We start from the raw sequence: 17,386 nt of genomic DNA, 5'->3' as shown, positions 1-17,386 counted from the left end.
GTCACGAGTCGACTGGATTATGGCAACACACTTTACGCCGGAATTACAACAAAATTACAGAAAAAGCTCCAGCGCATCCAAAACGCGTCAGCGAGACTCATATTAGACATCCCGCGCCAAGAGCACATCACCGGACACCTAAAAAATCTCCACTGGCTTCCCGTCAACAAAAGAATTACTTTCCGCCTTCTTACCCACGCACACAAGGCCCTTTATAATCTAGGACCCGAATGCCTCAACACCCGACTGTCCTTCTACAATCCCACCCGCCAACTAAGATCATCCAACCAAGCCCTCGCCGCAGTCCCGCGCATCCGAAAATCCACCATGGGTGGCAGATCCTTCTCCTTCCTGGCTGCCAAGACCTGGAACTCACTCCCCACCCACCTCCGCCTTACTCAGAACCACCTCTCCTTCAGAAAAGAACTGAAAACCTGGCTATTCGACAAACAGTGAACCCCTCCCTCTAGCGCCTTGAGACCCTCTGGGTGAGTAGTGCGCTATATAAATGCCCGAACTTGAACTTGAAGTGGTGTTTTGTGTGGCTTTGTTATACAATCCAACTGCTTTAACAGGCCCTTAACTCTGGCTTTTTAAAGATAATATATTTTACCTATTTTTCACAGGACTTCAGTCAATACTATCACAGTTTTTGCTTTTCACTTTTCTATTCGATTTGTAAGTGTGTATCTAAGTGCTATAAGTCAATGTAACTAAACATTAACCAACATTGAGGGGTCTCCTAATGTCTTCTGGTCTTTCATCCGTGAAACATTGTGATATTCATTGGAGATTGAGAGAATACAAAGCATAATGTGGAAGTTTCACATCAAATTTAAATAAATTTAAATGAAAATTGTGGGTTAACTTTTCATGAATAAATTCTAAATTAGGAAATATTATCCTAAATATGTAAAATGGAGCAGTTAATAAATATGGCCTGAGGATAGAGTGGCCACTTGATTACTTTAAAAAAAATATTTATTGAGCAGATACATAAGGTGATCAAAACATAGATTATTTATTTCCAGTACAAATTTCATCAACAAATTGGAATATTGGGATCAAATGTTGTTACAGATAGACATTAGTAAACAGCGCTGTTCTAAAGCTAAATAAAGTGGATAATTTCTGAGTCCACTCCCCACCTTACAATTCACTGAGAAAAAAGAAATCCTTATTTCTCAAAATAAAATACATTGAAAGATTTCTACAAAGTGCAGACATTCCTAAAATACACATATTACCCGTTCCGAGAAAAGCTTGTCAAATTAATTACCAGTCGATATTCATTTAAAAATATACATCATACATTACAAAATGTTATTTCAGAAAGAAAACAATATTATTCTGTACATAGATAAAGCGCATCATGTCAGACTCCGCTCTCCGGCTTACAATGAAAACCTTCGACAAAGTGCAAACATGCCTGAAATTTACATACTAATAGTTCCACGACTGTTCTCATTCAAATATGGCATAGCAACATCTGTGAAATAAAATAAATATTTTATACAGTACCTAGCGAAAAGTGACCACCTGTAAAAGGGCAATTTACCTAATATCTCTTCATTCCAGGTGACACACAACTGTACGTTTTCTTTCCCTTCCATAAACTGCCATGAAGCAACAGATATTTTAATACCCCATAACCCTTTTTGCCAGCGACTCCTTGAACATCCATGTTCGAATCATTTTATTATTCCATTCTTGATATTGATGTCTTCCAATTCTGCAGAATCAAGGATTGGCTACTAAAGAGGTGATCGCAATAAAAATGTCACCCCCTTTAGCCAATGTCATATTCTGCCCCTGCCTTAAAAAACCAAATAGCACCACACCTGCCTCTGGTTCAATCTTGGTCTGCAATCCTAGGCTTAGGGCAATACATACCTTTTCCCAGAACTGTACAACCGTTGGACAGGTAAAGAAAGTGTGAAACCAGTTGCCCAGCCCCTGCTGATGGAAGTAAAAACAACGATCCTCTATTTCTGCATTCTATCTATGGAGGGCCTTAGGAGTGTAGTATCCAATGCAGCCTGACAAAAAATACATTCTCTTAAACTTCGCTGTGTTAACAGAGTGAACTTATCAAAAACACTTTTCACCAGATGGCATTCTCCTTGGTTCGTCCCATACAAAGCGGGCGTTACTGGGGGTGAGACTGCACTTGACTGAAGTCAATATTTTTTTAATAGATGTGTAATTTGCCGGAACCCAAAGAAAAAATTCATGTATTAATCATTACACCTAGCTTGAAGGTTCTGCCAAGTAATACATTTCCCCCCACCAACAAATGTCCCAATTCTGTAAACCCTTTTCCGTTCCAAAATCTGAAACTACTGTTTGGTATTTTTAGTCTCGGAACTTTCCATTCATTAAGCTGCAAATATTCATGGCCTGCAGACAAATTACTCAAAGAATAGAATGCTTGAATTCACAAAAAATATTCCTATATGTCATTTCTTTTGAAGGTTTGGCCATCTTAATAAATGCCGGAAGTTGGGAAATGGCATCCTGCACCATTTGTTCTTTTAAAAAAAACAGTCCAGAGACCCCTTGGCACCTATTTATGTAAATAAAATATCTATAAAAGAGGCTTCCTAATATGTACCTGAGGCAATGCCAATCCACCCTGACTTACTTCAAGTTGAAGCACTGAGGGTTGAACCCTCTTGTTCCATATAAAACATCACAAAAGTACCTCTAATTCTTTAAAATAGGTCATACTGATTTATATGGGAGCATTAGCGAAAAGAGTTATCAAAAAGAGTAAAAGAGACATTTTTATAAGAGCTTTTCGCCCTGTTAGTGTAAATGGAAGAAGTGACTGTCTGGCCAATAAATTCTTGATCTTCTTGATCATCACCACATAATTTAGATGGTAAAGCTCTACATAACCATTAGTAACATATATCCCCAGGTATCTGATTAGAAGAAGAAGCCTGCTGCTGAAGATTATGAGGAAGAATGCTAAGAGAAGTATTAAATAAAAGCATTCCGTTATATTTTGATTAATGTTATATTCCACAATATATTGAAACTGCTCAAACTCACCCAATGTAGCTCAAATATTTTGTTCTTCTGACCTGAAGTATAAAATGATGCCATCTGCTGATAGGTTTAGCTTAGGCATTCCAACTACAGGTGCCTCTATATCCAGATTTGCCTTAATCCTGACTGCCAGGGGTTCAATTAAAAAAGACAAATTAAACGGGTGTGGCAGGACTGTTCCCAAGACACTAAGACTCAGGGCCACAACAGTTAATGCAACCCTTTTTTCAAAGAACCCCTTACTCTACAAAAGGGGTTAAACCAAATAACTGAATAAAGTAAAGTAAGAGGAAGAACATGGCTGCAAAAATGCACATTGAAAAACCCTGGTCAAGTGTTTCTAGGGTTTTCCTCAGAAGCTCATAGTGGAATGTTTGTGATTCAAGAATTCCACTCTGTGCACTTCACTGAGGCAATTTACCTGGTAGGATGTATTATTTTAGGCTCTGTCATGTTAGTTAGTTAATGAATGTAGAAACGTTGTATGTTGGCATCGTTTTAGTTTCCTTTGTATCCTCAGATTATTTATGTTGTGCTGCAGGAGACTAGTCTGCTTTTAGGGAGTCTCCTTGTTTAGTTGTGGGCAGCTCCTAGGTTCTCATTTATTCTCTGTAGTGTTCCTTGAAGTAATTGGGCAGTGTCTGATTTGAGATTAGTGTCTCAATTCAGCAGCTGCCAAACTCTAATAGCTCTTCCTCCTCATAGAAATGTTGAGTTAAAAGTAAATGAAGCTGGTTGGTAATCTTGAGTTAAGTTTCTCTTTCTAAAAGGCTGCTTCCTATGTTTAAAACATTTTTTACAGTTGTTTAGTGGCCAGTTCACTGAAGTGTTTAGTTTAATAAATTCCTGAAGTAGCTTGAATAGAGATTAGTGTCTCCACTTTGCAGCTGTCAAAAAAGAGAACTAGAGAAAGTGTTCCAGTGAATAAAAGGTTTTCTAGATAATGCAACAAGAATTTTAATTCGACTAAGGACACGGAGGCGTGGATTATGCTTCTCTTGCTTTACTGCAAAACACAGCAGCCAATAAACAACTTTAAACACAGCTTACCCCGGAAGTACAACCCCCTCCACTGTATGCACCAATCACTATCAGTCCATTAATGTATATAGTCCGAAATGAACACATCACTTCCTTTTTCTGTGCATCAAACTTTTAACATAGTCCAAAAACTTGACTGTTGAACACTGGACCACAGATTTCTTCATCGTCATGCGTCCAAAACGTAATCCCAGAAGTTAATCCACCGAAGCCGAGACAATGTCACCTGTGCCGTATGCCAGCTAGTTTGGCTTGCTCTATGAACAACTTCATCTGACTATTCAGGTCTGCTTGCCTTGATCTCCTATAAAGAGAATAGTAGTCGTAATATACCATACATAGACCCATATGCGTTTCATAACCATTATGACAGTCACTAGTTAACATCTTCAAATTTCCAATATCAATCCGGTGGGAAAAATCAAATCATCAGATTGAACTATACATGTAAAATATATCACAAATCTCGTAATGAACAATCTATCACATAGAATACCGTTATCATGTTACCTGGGTGGGATAATCCTCGCCTCCGTGTCCTTAATCAAATTGAAAATTCTTGCGGCGTCAGCTGGAATTTTTTTTATTCTTTGGCAGTCCACGGAGGCTCAGATTATGCTAGTTTAAAGTTGCTCCATAACAGCCACATCCACAATCGGTTTATGATAGAATGTCTTAAACCTTGAGTCAGAGGATAAGTCTGCTGCAGTCATAATATCTTGTAAACGAGAGCCCGTATAAAAGGCCTTGGAAGCCATTGCTCCTCTAACTGAATGGGCGACAAAAATGGCAGTATCAACCCCTACAAGTCTCAATAACCAAGTAACCCACCTTGCTAAAGTCGCTGCAGTGACTGAGCGGAAAGGTCTCTGAAGTGAAATTAACAATTGCCCTGCAAAATCATTTCTGAACTCTCTAGTACAATCCTCATAATATTTTAAACATTGAACCACACATAACTTGGTATGATGAGGAAAGGCAGGGTATGAAATACATCTAGAATGTGTTTTGTCCTCTTGGAAACCATGAAAGAGACTCCAGAAGGAGTAAATACTCTACCTGCTATGGCCAAAGCTCGCACATCCGAGACTCGTCTGCAGGACACCAGACAAAATAACATCGTAAGCTTCGCTGATAATTGTTTACGTGTTAATCCTTCATTGGCAGGCCAATTTTTAAGGAAACGTAAAACCACGTTAAAATCCCATAAAACAGTATACTTGGGTTTCGGGGGTTAACCAACCTAATACCCCTAACCACTTTACACACCAGGGGGTGTTCCCCCACCGGTTTACCATCCACATGGGGATGACCCACCGAGATTGCTGAACGAAAATTGTTCACTGTCCGATATGTCATTCCAGAACTGGCGAGTTGCGAAAGGAAATTAACTATGAGATGGAGACCGGATCCCACGGGATCTGTTTGCCGTTCAGAACACTAACTAACCCATCGACGCCACGCTGACACATACCGTTTGTGCGTAGCAGGTGCCCACAATTGTGATAAGAAAAAGAGAGTCTCCTGTGAAACTCCAGGCACTTGCCTTCGTCGCCTAAAGTCTCCAGGTCATGAGAGATAAGAGGCCCTGCAACACCAGTGGGTGAGGCAACCCTAGAGGGTCCTCCAGAATCTTTGGAAACGACCGTAGTCGTACCGGAAGTGCGCATGACAATGTTAGCGCCACCAGAAACCACGCTTGCGCTTTCCAACGCGGTGTGACTAGAATCACCTCCGCCTTCTGCCGACGGAGTTGCGACAATACTCTCGGAATCATGGCAAAAGGTGGAAATGCATATAGAATGCCCGTCGTCCATGACTGAAGGAACGCATCCGAGCTGATTGCCAGGGGGTCTGGACGCCAACTGTAGAACCGAGGAAGTTGTGCATTGAGTCTGGATGCAAATAGATCCACTGAACATGGACCCCATTTGTCGTTCAACTGCTTGAACACCCCGGGCTGCAGTATCCAATCGCTGGCATCCCTCAGAAAACAGGAGTTCCAATCCGCTACCACATTGGAAGAACCCGGAATATATTCCGCCGTCACCGATATATGATGGGTCAGGCAATAATGCCAAAAGTCCTTGGCTTTCTCTACCAGAATACGAGATCGTGTTCCCCCTAGACGATTGATGTATCGTACTGCTGACACATTGTCCATCCGCAGTAGAATACAGCAACTTGTTCGTTGCGGGGAGACTGTCCGAATTGCAAATGAGCCTGCAAGGAGCTCTAGGCAATTGATATGGAGTTCCAGTTCCTCCCGGGACCAATGCCCCCCAGTCTCCATTGAACTGCAGCGGGCTCCCCAGCCCCATTTGCTGGCATCCGATTCTATGACTATCTCCGGACTGGCTGAGAAAAAGGCCTTGCCATTCCAAGCATCCATGTTTTCCAGCCACCAAACCATCTCGGTCCGTGCCTCGCTGGAAATCAAGATCTGCTCTGCATATTCCAGACCCTTGCGCAAATGTAGAATCTTCAAATGCTGAAGCACCCTGTAATGTAAGGGTCCTGGGAAGATCGCCTGAATTGATATGGCCAGGAGCCCCACCATTCGGGCCAACGTCCTCAAGGATATGGTCAGTGAGGCAAGCGCTCTCCTCAACTCCTTCTTGATAGCTACTCTCTTCCTCAATGGTAATAGTAATTGAGCCAGCCTCGAGTTTACCTGAAACCCCAAGAATTCCATCGATTGCGTTGGAGTCAGAATGGACTTCTGCGCGTTGATGACAAATCCCAAGTCTTGTAACAGTTGGACCCTCCATTTCAGATGAAGAAGAACTGTGTCCACATGCTGAGCCATAATCAGAATATCGTCCAAATACATTTCTAGTCTCACCCCCCGTTCTCTTAGATACTAAACCACTGGCTTTAGTAGCTTGGTGAAACACCAAGGGGCGGAAGAAAGGCCAAAGGGCATGGCCGAGAATTCGAACCACTGGTCTCTCCACTGAAACTGGAGGACCCTCCGGTGAGGAGGAAAAATAGGCACCACCAGGTATGCGTCTTTCAAATCCAGATGCACCATCCAATCCTTTTCCAACAGGCTGTCCCTCAATAAATGTATGCCTTCCATTTTGAAATGGTGATACACTACCCAGGAATTGAATTCCCTCAGATTGAGAACCAGTCTGACACCCTTGGCCTTCTTGGGTACTAGAACAATGGTACTTACAAATCCTAACAGATGAGGGACTATGTGCACGATTGCCCCTTTTTCCAACAAAGAAAGAACTTCGTTGTCTATGAAAGGCATCTATGCATGGGAAAAACTTGGGGTAGGGGGAACTTGAACCTGATGGGGTGAGATATAAAACTCTATCTGAAACCCTTTTACCGCCTGAAGGATCCAAGGGTCTTGTGTGAGATTCTTCCACACATGGTGGAACAAAGCAATCCGACCTCCCACCTTTGTTTCCCCGGTTTGCAATAAGCTTACCTGAGTAAGAGGTGTCTCCGGAGGAATCATTCTGTCCTCTGTAACCCCTGTTTTGTCGCCCCCTGTCACCACAATTGTGGGAACGGTAGAACTTGGACCGTTGGCCACCACCTCTGCCATGTTGTTCGGAACCTCGAGAGGTCTGGTCAGATCCCCGGCCATTCGCTTGACCCCTGCATCATCTGGCCCTGTTAAAAAGGCCAGTGTGGACTTTTTTTTTGATGTTCGCTTGAGCCTTATCTAGGGCGGAAACCGTATTCACATATTTCCCCATCTCCTTCACAAATTTTTCCCCAAACAGTATGCCATTAGCAAGCGTGCCTGGTTCCGTATTTGCCATTTTGTCAATGCGCATGAGGAAAGACATTCTCCGTTCAGCCGACAGGGCGCAGTTCGCGTTCCCTAGAAAACACATTGCCTGTTGTGCCCATTCTAGAACCTCAATGTGGTCCAACGTAGTGTTTGAATGATTAGCGGTAACCGCGGCATCCAATAACTTGGTCAGGGGTCCGGTCACATCAAGGAGTTTGTCCTGAAAACCCTCCAAGCCCTGTTGAGTACCTTTTTGAGATCCTTTGCGAACTTCTTCATGAATGTGGCCATGTTCGGGTCTATTTCAGGGGTGTCCGCCACTTTACCCATCAGAGATGGTCTGGGACATTCCGAACGCAGAGTGGCCCTGACTTTCTTCTCGAAACCTCTCCGGAGATTGTCCTGCACATAGTGTGCCACCTCGACACAGGGAACCCACTTAGTGGATCTTGGGTGTATAATATTTCTGGGGTCAAACAAAAGGTTTTTATTGACCGGCTTGTCTTCGACATTGTGGGACTTGCGTTTCTGCTTTTTCCCGTCTGTGAAGTCTGAGACTCATGATTGGAGTCAGACGTGTCAGGTGCGGCGGGAGACGACTCATCAGTCTCATCCGTCTGTGGCACAGGCGCTTTACGTGTATTGGAAGTACTCACACCACCATGGCAGTGCAGCAAATTACGGGACATCCTAGCAAGGACCTCAGCCGATGTGCAACCAGAGGTCTCCCCTTGGGTAGCACCAAATTTACGTTTATCATAGTTCTTTAATGGTTTGGTAAAAGGCTGTAGTGCTTTAATTAATGCCCTGTTTACAGAGCCCGGGATGTGGGTATCCAGGGCTTCAACCAATTGCTCCTCCATCTGGTGCTCTTCTGGTTCCTCATACTCTGCATATTCATTGAATTCCACCCACTGGTCTTCCTCCTCGGCGTAGTAGGCCATCTTGCTACAGGAGGGCTGAAGGAGTTTAAGGGGGGGGAAAACCCTGGGGTGATCAATAGACACAGGCACCGTTTAAACTGTCCCTAACTCACAGTGTTCCACTGTCCCTACAGCAGTGTATCACAGTAACCAACTGCCCTGTGCCAGTAACTCACTGCGTTTAGAAAGTGGAGGGAGGCACCCCTAATCTCCTCTAGGGCAGAGCCCTACTCCGAAAACACGATCCGGTCTGCGCTCAAAGGGACCAGGGATCTTGCAGTCTGCTCTAGTTGATGAGCGAAGAGCCGATCGGTAAAACTACAACTATTGGCTTTTCGCACATGCGCAGAGCTTGGGCATAGAAATAGGACTGCTCCCTGAGCACGCAAAGCGCATCCGCTTCACAACACTCAAAAGTTGCCTGCAAGGAGCCGGAGCTCCGAAACGCCGCTAACTAAAAGCGCACACCAGAAGGAATTCACCTAAAGAAACATCACCATAGCAAATAAAATCAGCAAAACCAACAGCGCGATCGCGTGCATGGCAGTAAACGTGCTAGCATTGCGAGCGCTACACAGTTAAAGTTATCTCAAATCCCAAACACAAATACCCTCTTAAAGACAAAAAGAAGTTGTATCTACTAAGCGTACACAGATCTGAGCAATACATATACTATGACAGAAGAGGGGCACTTTCCTGATCCAGTCTGGGTATGTCACCATACACATATGCTAAAGCAAGACTTAAGTTATTTATAGCTAGAAGAAAAAGCTGGGAAAAAATAATATATATACATATATATATATATATATATATATATATATATATATATATATATATATATATATATATATATATATATATATATATATTACCTACTGGCGGTCGCCAGTAGGTATATATAGTTAGGATTTTTTCTCTTTGGGATTTTTGAAAATTCTATGTCTAATAACTTTGGCGTTTGTGGACGGAATTGGCTGAAATTTTCAGGAAAATGGCACATTTTGTTTCTGAGCAGCCCCTGAAAATTTTGGGGGGGTTCGTCAAGGGGGGGCCGAGAAAAAAGGGGGGTCCCAAAACGCGTTTTTCCCATGTTAATTTCCATAGGGCGGTTGGCCTCACTTTTAGCCCGAACGGCTGAATGGATTTGCACGAAACTTGGCAAAATTGTAGGGACTGGTAGCCCGATGTGCCTTTTGTAGGTCTCAATATATGTGCTCCAGTGGATTTTGAGAAATTAACGTTTAAAAAAAGATATATATCTGTAACAGCGGACCTGGCAGCGGCCCAGGACGCGTACTTTTCGCGCAACGGAGCTTTGTGAAGCGAAGCTGATTGGTTCTCCGGCGTCTGTCAACATTCCAAACAGTCCGTAGCGGCCGCCATCTTGTCTCTCGGTAGGATCGAGAGACAAGAGGAGGCCAAAGCGAAGGGGCAAATGACCATAAGGGGGAATAGTAGATCCTCGGTGACCCCCTACGTTTGATGTGGAGGTTTTAAAAGGGCCCCGCGGGGCAAAAAAAAATAAAATAATAATAATCGAACGGCTGAATGGATTTGCACGAAACTTGGCAAAATTGTAGGGACTGGTAGCCCGATGTGCCTTTGCTAGGTCTCAATATATGTGCTCTAGTGGATTTTGAGAAATTAACGTTCAAAAAAAGATATATATCTGTAACAGCGCTCCGCTTCGCGTACTTTTCGCGTTACGGAGGTTTGCGAAGCTGATTGGTTCTCCGCCGTCTGTCAACATTCCAAACAGTCCGTAGCGGCCGCCATCTTGTCTCTCGGTAGGATCGAGAGACAAGAGGAGGCCAAAGCGAAGGGGCAAATGACCATAAGGGGGCATAGTAGATCCTCCCTGACCCCCTAGGTTTGATGTGGAGGCTTTGAAAGGGTCTCGCAGGGCAAAAAAAAAATATACCGTTTTTTTAGTTTTTAGTTTTTTTGCGTGGAGTGCGCCCGGTTCGCGAACCGGGAAGCGGTCTGGGGAACGTACTTTCTTGAAAATTAGTGAAAAAAGTTAGGGTAAAATAATAATTGTGAGTGATCAGATGTAGGGTAGCTCTGAGAAGAGCTTTTGGGTTTATGGTACATTTAGGTACTTATAAGTAGGTACCAATGCACAGTCTTAAATTCAGAGTGAAAACTCTGTTGCCCTCATCTGAGAAGTGAACTCCATCTGCTCTGTAGATATCTTGCATGTAGTAACGCAAGTTATTGTTGTACAGGGAGCCCATTCCATGGTCTCTCATGTAAGCTGAAACAGATTTGTTTACATGCTTCCTCGATTTCTCAATTTGTGGACAAAATTGGTTCGACCACCTCCATTTCTGTCTTTGGCATATATTTGAATATACCAAGGCAGTCTGAGGAAAAAGTGCCATCAATTGCTCAAAGGTGTCCTTTAAAAGCATTTCCAGACCTACCCCAGTCAAAGTGCCCAAATCATTACCTCCACAGTGCACAATTAACAGGTCAGGTTTTGGCAAATGCATAAAGGTTTTCACCAATGGTATCAATTGGTGACATTTTAATCCTCTGTGGCCAAACCACTTAATTTCCACATCTTGTAAATTGAGGTTAGGTAAATTCCTGTTTTCAGCGTACCTTTGAGCCCAATAGATGTAGCTATGTCCAACAATCCAGACAGAAAACATGGCGAGAGAAGGTTCTCTTGCAGTCAGATGAAGTGTGGCAATGAAATGGCAGTTGAAAAAATGAGAGTGTAAAATGAAAAAAACTGAGGAGTTTCTGTGTTAATGAAGCAGTAAGAGTGATTGGTGGATTTTGATTGCTGAAAACAGAAAGTTAGTGTGCATGGATGAGTTCGTCGAAAGATGTATTTTGAGTGGCGAAGAAAAAATCATTAAATGAAAGAATGGTCTGGATATGCAGGTGCACTGAGAGTTCAGAGTTCAATTGCAACATTGTTGTGTGAGAGGTCTTGCAAGAGGTGGTTGCTATGCAGAAAAAGCAGAGAGGGGGCAGAGGGGGGAAGGGTTTTGCTTTGAAAAAAAGTGAGGGAAGAGTTTTGATTGGGTGACATGAGAGATCTGTGTGAGGAATTACAGCATTTCTGTGCTTTTGATAGCTGCAGACTCTGGAGTGCATACCTTTTGCTCTGCTGAAGACAAATTGGTGTATTTCTGAGACTGTTTTGAAACTCAAAGTATTTGCTAAGGTGAGAAAAAATTTCTTTAATTTAGATAGAAAATAGTGTGCTTTAAGGAGAAAATTATGAAGAAAGTTGTGTTTTTCAAATGTTGCTTTGTCTCAAGTGTTTCACAAATAGATTTTGTTTCTTTGAGAAATTGTAATTGGAGAAAATGTGAAGTATTAGTACTGACAGGGCTTTTATGTGCATAGGAGTTGTGGAGTGTTTTCAAATTATGACTTGTAAATCATTTTTGAGAAAAAGCAATGGTTTTAATATTGATGAGAAGGACATAATGGTGTCTGCTTCTTTATAAGGTAATTGAGAGTCTCTGATGTTATTTTTCCCATTTCAATGTAAGAAGTTTGTCTGTGGAGCAAATTGCTTGTAAATATGCTCCCACCTGTGCATGGCAAATTTAGATTTTGAAAGTTTCCGTTACATAGGCATGTTAAAGGTGACTGAAATGTGCTGCAAAGGCAATCAAAAAATGCTTTTATGTGTCTTAAGGACATTTTAAGTCATTTCCCCATGTGCAGTGTTTTCAAATTATGAGTTGAAAATCGTTTTTGAGGTAAAGGAATGTTTTTAAAATTTATGTGCGCCATATGACCCCAAATTTCTTTTTCAGGGGTGCAGCAGGGTGTTCTTGAGACACCCCTGCACCGTCGGAAAAATTCGTAATTTGCGATGAGGTAATTGCTAATCGCAAATTGCACCTTCATTCCTATGGGCCTCCTGCTGCATGGAAATGAATGGGTAATCTTGCTGAAATGCAAAGTCGAATCTGTATTTAAAAGGGTCTGCACCTCTGTACGGGTGTTCGCTATGTGAAGCACGAAAGTTTCACGGGCCGAACTCAAGGCCACCTCTCTCTGAGACAAAAGAGCTCTTATTCTTGCCATGCCGTTGAAATGTGCTCCCAAGGTTGGTATTTGTGGCCAGATTGAAAACTCCCTATGTTCATGTGTGGGAGGAAATAGAACATTTCTGCAGCAAATAACCCGTTCATTTACTGTTACGATAAAATGAATACTTTTAATTAACCCAGAACAATCTTCATTATTGAGCATCAAATAACTACCATTTTCCAAGAACTTGAACGTGGGGATGATAGCAGGAACTGGTGTGCCTTGCAACACGCAAGCCATATTTGGTCGGTGTTTGTTGCATGAACCGTGTAACTGTATGTGCCTACACATTAGTGAATGATCTGGCGTCTCAGTGCATTCCTCTCCATTCAGATAAAGTTCTTGATCATCTTTGAAAATCTGTATGTGTATGGAAGCGACCAGACCTCATGAAGAAAACCACTACCTAAAGGTTAATAACGACCTATTGGTATATATTTCATACAATTTGAAAACTTATATAAAGCAAAAGGCAGCGTTATTAAACCGTGGATAAGGCACGTTGCCAAAGCAGTCAACCTTTTGGATTTATACTGGAAATGTTAAAGGAAGAATTACGGAGTAGGGCCTGTAAATCTTTAATGGACAACGAGTAAAATTACTCCAACCATCATATTCCTCTAACTCCGGGATAGTAGGGGTGTTTAATTTTTTAGAAGTAGCCAATCCAAAGCATTTGGTCTGGGAAATTGTTTCATTCACAAACAACATATGATTTGGGATGAGACATGCACGGTGGAAAGCCTCAGTGCCTTGTACCTGCCAGGTTCGTGAACCCCAAACTGATGTAGATCCTGGATATTTTTACTCTGTGTTACGTTAGCATGGGCTCATTACTGGTTTAAACGCCATTTTTCCTTTTTTGTAACTTCTGCACACGATACTTAGTTGTTGCTTTAGCTTTCAGCCTACCTGCGTCAAGATCTATGCCTGCTTCAAGCAGGCGCAGGGTTTTGATGTAGCTTTGTCCTATCTGATTGTAAATGCGGCACACCGTGGGTGGCAGAGCAGTGGTGCACGTTAACTGGTGCATCCCTGGGGATGTGCTAGTTAATATAAATCTGCCCCTTTACATTTAATTATGTGCAGGGGACACAGAGTAGGTGAGGTTTATCCAAGGTTAAGAAGAGATGAGTCTTGTTCAGTGAAAAATTGGAGATAGGCTTCAGTATATTATATACTTAAGTAGTGTGTTAAGTTTTTGATGACTGTTATTAATTTACTGTTGGGTAATAGTGGTTAATAACATTTTTTATTATATTTTACCACAGATTCAACTGCAGATTATTTCAAGATTTTAGGATGCCTAGCAAAGAAAGAGTAAGAAAGGCTGCAAAACGTCAAAGACAGCAGGACTATGGAATAATGCAGCAGTCCTCTAACAAAAAGATTTGTCAAGTCACCAAGAAAGCACCGGGTAAGAGTCGAAAAACAGTCATAAGAAATATGTGTAGTAAAAAAAATATTACTACAGAAAATGTTTCAGTCCAGAGAAGGAGAAAGATTTCAAATGGTAAGGAAAGGCCAATAAGAAATGTTACTGCTAGAGTAAGAGATAACTCTATGCATGAAAGTAGAAGGAAACAAGAGTTTAGGGATATTCGTAAACGAATGTTCCGCAACAGGATAATTGGGAATTTGTTAAAAAATATTAAGAAAGGTCAGCAGAAAGTGGTTTTTTATAAGAGAAAAAAAATAGTTGAGAAAGTTATTGATCAGGCATTTGAAATTAAACGTAAGTTATTTATTTTGACAATCAATAGAATTAGGAAGCTAAACAAGGTAATTTATGATTTCAAAAGAAATAGTAGATGGAAGAGAATAGTTAATCGTAGTAATTTTTGTGAAGTTTTTTCTGGAGAATGGATGCATAGTTCAAGCTCTGAGGCATTTTTTAATGAGGAGAGTTATTTCCAGGATAATGATTTGGTGCATGCAGTTGACACCAGTGGTCGAGCTTATGAAGTGAAAGATGGTTGTCCAGTTGAACAAGAAAAACTTGTGAGAACAGAGATAGAAGAGGTGTTAGGTAATGAGGTTTTAGGGAGACGTCCTAAGGGTCCTGTGTACACCTGGAAGTGTAGTAGTATTTGCAGTGTACGACAGGATTCCATCAATTTGCTTTGTGATTTTATACGGTCATTTAGTAAGAACAGTTTGAAGCAGAAAATGAAGTTGTTGCAAGAATTAGATCCTTGCAGAGTGAGAGAAGTGATAGGTTTGCATGGTCATTCACTGGATTGTCTTTCCAGGAGAGTATGCCAGAGTGTTTTTCATCATTTCAGGATGCTAGCAGTGCATCATAATAAAGTGAGGAAATTAGTTAGAATGTTGTATTATGCTAAGAGTCCAGCAATTATGCTTAAACAATTATGTGCTGCTCTTTTGCATGGTTCTGAAATAGATGTGAAGAATATATGTGAAGAAATTGAGTTTTGTTACTTTGGAAGTAAAGAGGAGAATGTTGAAATTGACCAAGAAGAAGAGAGTAATGTGGAAGATAGTGTACAGGTTTCCAGTACAGATAATTTCCAGAGGGAAATTGCGACGTTTGAGGTGAAATCAAGTGAGAGGCCAAATTTCACTTGTGTGTGTTGTCGACGCACTTATTATAAGAATCAGACTAAGTTAGTGGATTTATATGGAAAAAGTGAAAGGGAAAATAATAGTGAATGGAAGGATTTTACAACATACTTGATGGTAGAAAATTGTTTTGATTTGGGATTGGATCAACGTGTGTGTACTTATTGTTGTAACAAATTAAATCAGAACCAGATGCCTGCTAGAGCAGTTCATAATAATCTGGAATTGGTTGAGATTCCTTCTGAATTGAAGGATTTAAATACTTATGAATCTATTTTGATTCAAAGTATCCATCCCTTTCAGGCTATTGTAAGAATGGAGCCAAAGACAGGGAAATTGCCTCCATCAGATTTACAGAGAGGATTAAAGGGAAGAGTTGTTTATTTGCCTCTAGATTTGAAGAAAAACATTAACACAATTGGAGTAGAAAAAGTGGAAGAGGAACCTCTTGTTATCTTAGTTAATGGGGTTCCGACAAAGAATAAGAAAATATGGCAAGATTTAGTAGATGTTAGGAAAGTCAAAAGGGCAACATTGTATTTGAAAAACATATAATAAGTACTATAAAAATGTATATGTTGCAGAAGAGGAAGTAAGTGAGGAAGAGGATAACGATTTGTGTGCTGGTCAAATTGAGAAAGTAGAACCCTGTACTAGTGAAGAAATATATGAACATTATAGTGTTCATCCTTTGCATTCCAAGGAAGTCATGGGGAATGCTATTGAGTTGTTTCAAATGAAACAAGCGAAAGGGAGTCCTTTTAGTGTTTGGGAGGAAAGTTTGGAAGCTCGGTGTTTCCCACAGCTTTTTCCAACAGGTCAGGGAGGAAGATATGATGAGCGACCTCATCAAATTCCTGCTTCTGAATACCGGACTTTGCGATTGTATGCAGGAGATCCTAGGTTTCGACAATGCATTCCTTATTTGTTTCATCTCCTGTTTGAAAGCGATCTGTCTGGACTGTCATATGCAGTGAACCACATCTTGAAAAGTGGTATACACATGCAAAACATCTCGGCAAGTGACTTTATGGATAAAGTCAATGTCCAAGACAGTATTTTGGATTCTCACCTGATTAATCTCATGGCGTGTCAGCGTGGTACTAATGAGTACTGGTACCGTCATCATGGTGATTTAAAATGTATGCTAAGGAACTTAGGAACTCCCACATGGTTCCTCACTTTGAGCTGTGCTGAGTATGGCTGGGAAGACTTACTTGAATTTCTACGAGAGGCAAATGCTAACGTAGAAAACATCGAATTCAAGACACCCGGAGAACTGTGCTCTTTGGATCCAGTCAATGTATGTAGGTACTTCAATCATAGATTTGAAGGTATGATGTCTTTCATCATGAATAAGAAGAATCCACCTCTTGGAGAGGTGTTGGATTTCTTCTGGAGAAGGAGTACCAAGCAAGAGGTGCTCCTCATATACATATGTTGCTGTGGATCAAGGATGCACCTAAATTTGGAACGGATGCAGACGACTCAGTGATGAGTTTCATAGAACAGTATTCTACGTGTGCTGTTCCAAACGCAAAGGAGAAAAAAAGCCTAAGAGAAAAAGTTCTACGTTTCCAAAGCCATCGATGTGGAAAGTACTGTCGTCGTAAATTCCGGAACAAAGACAAGTTCTACACCAAATGTCGTTTCGGCTTTCCACGATCGGTGATTTCTAAAGGAAGAGTGAACAGTTTGATGTCTTCGCTGCGACATAATGTGATGAAGAAATCACCTAAAAACACATACAATTTGAAGAGGAACGAAGAGTCTAAGTACATTAACGACTACAACCCGGTGATTTTGTCCATGTGGAATGCTAACATGGATATACAGTTTGTGGCTGATAACTGTATGGCTGTGGCTCGGTATGTGACATCTTACATCACCAAAAAAGAGAAGACAGAATTGAAGGATATGTGGGAGGACATTTCCCATGAAAAGAGCCTCAGCAAGAAGT

At 41.4% G+C, this 17,386-nt stretch overlaps 1 protein-coding gene and 1 long non-coding RNA gene across 2 annotated transcripts in view; both read right to left on the bottom strand.

Annotated features, from left to right (window-relative positions):
* Positions 1–17,386, bottom strand: part of LOC144819026 (uncharacterized) — a 1,001,036-nt gene that overhangs the window by 605,651 nt on the left and 377,999 nt on the right. The window lies entirely within an intron of this gene.
* On the bottom strand, positions 963–8,623 carry LOC144819025 (uncharacterized). The gene is made up of 2 exons (XM_078677006.1): positions 4,606–8,623; positions 963–4,399 (listed from the first exon to the last, which is right to left on the bottom strand). The coding sequence occupies exon 1, from the start codon at positions 6,864–6,866 to the stop codon at positions 5,487–5,489; it is 1,380 nt and encodes a 459-aa protein (XP_078533132.1). The 5' UTR covers positions 6,867–8,623; the 3' UTR covers positions 963–4,399; positions 4,606–5,486.

The sequence above is a fragment of the Lissotriton helveticus genome, chromosome 2_1 (assembly GCF_964261635.1).
Source record: "Lissotriton helveticus chromosome 2_1, aLisHel1.1, whole genome shotgun sequence".
In the NCBI taxonomy this organism is placed as follows: domain Eukaryota; kingdom Metazoa; phylum Chordata; class Amphibia; order Caudata; family Salamandridae; genus Lissotriton; species Lissotriton helveticus.
The sequence above is the reverse complement of the archived record's forward strand: the minus strand, read 5'-3'. Positions and strand labels throughout refer to the sequence as shown.

Excerpts from the sequence above, each read along its gene's own strand:
- LOC144819025 (XM_078677006.1), bottom strand. The coding sequence starts at position 6,866 with ATGGAGGGTCCAACTGTTACAAGACTTGGGATTTGTCATCAACGCGCA.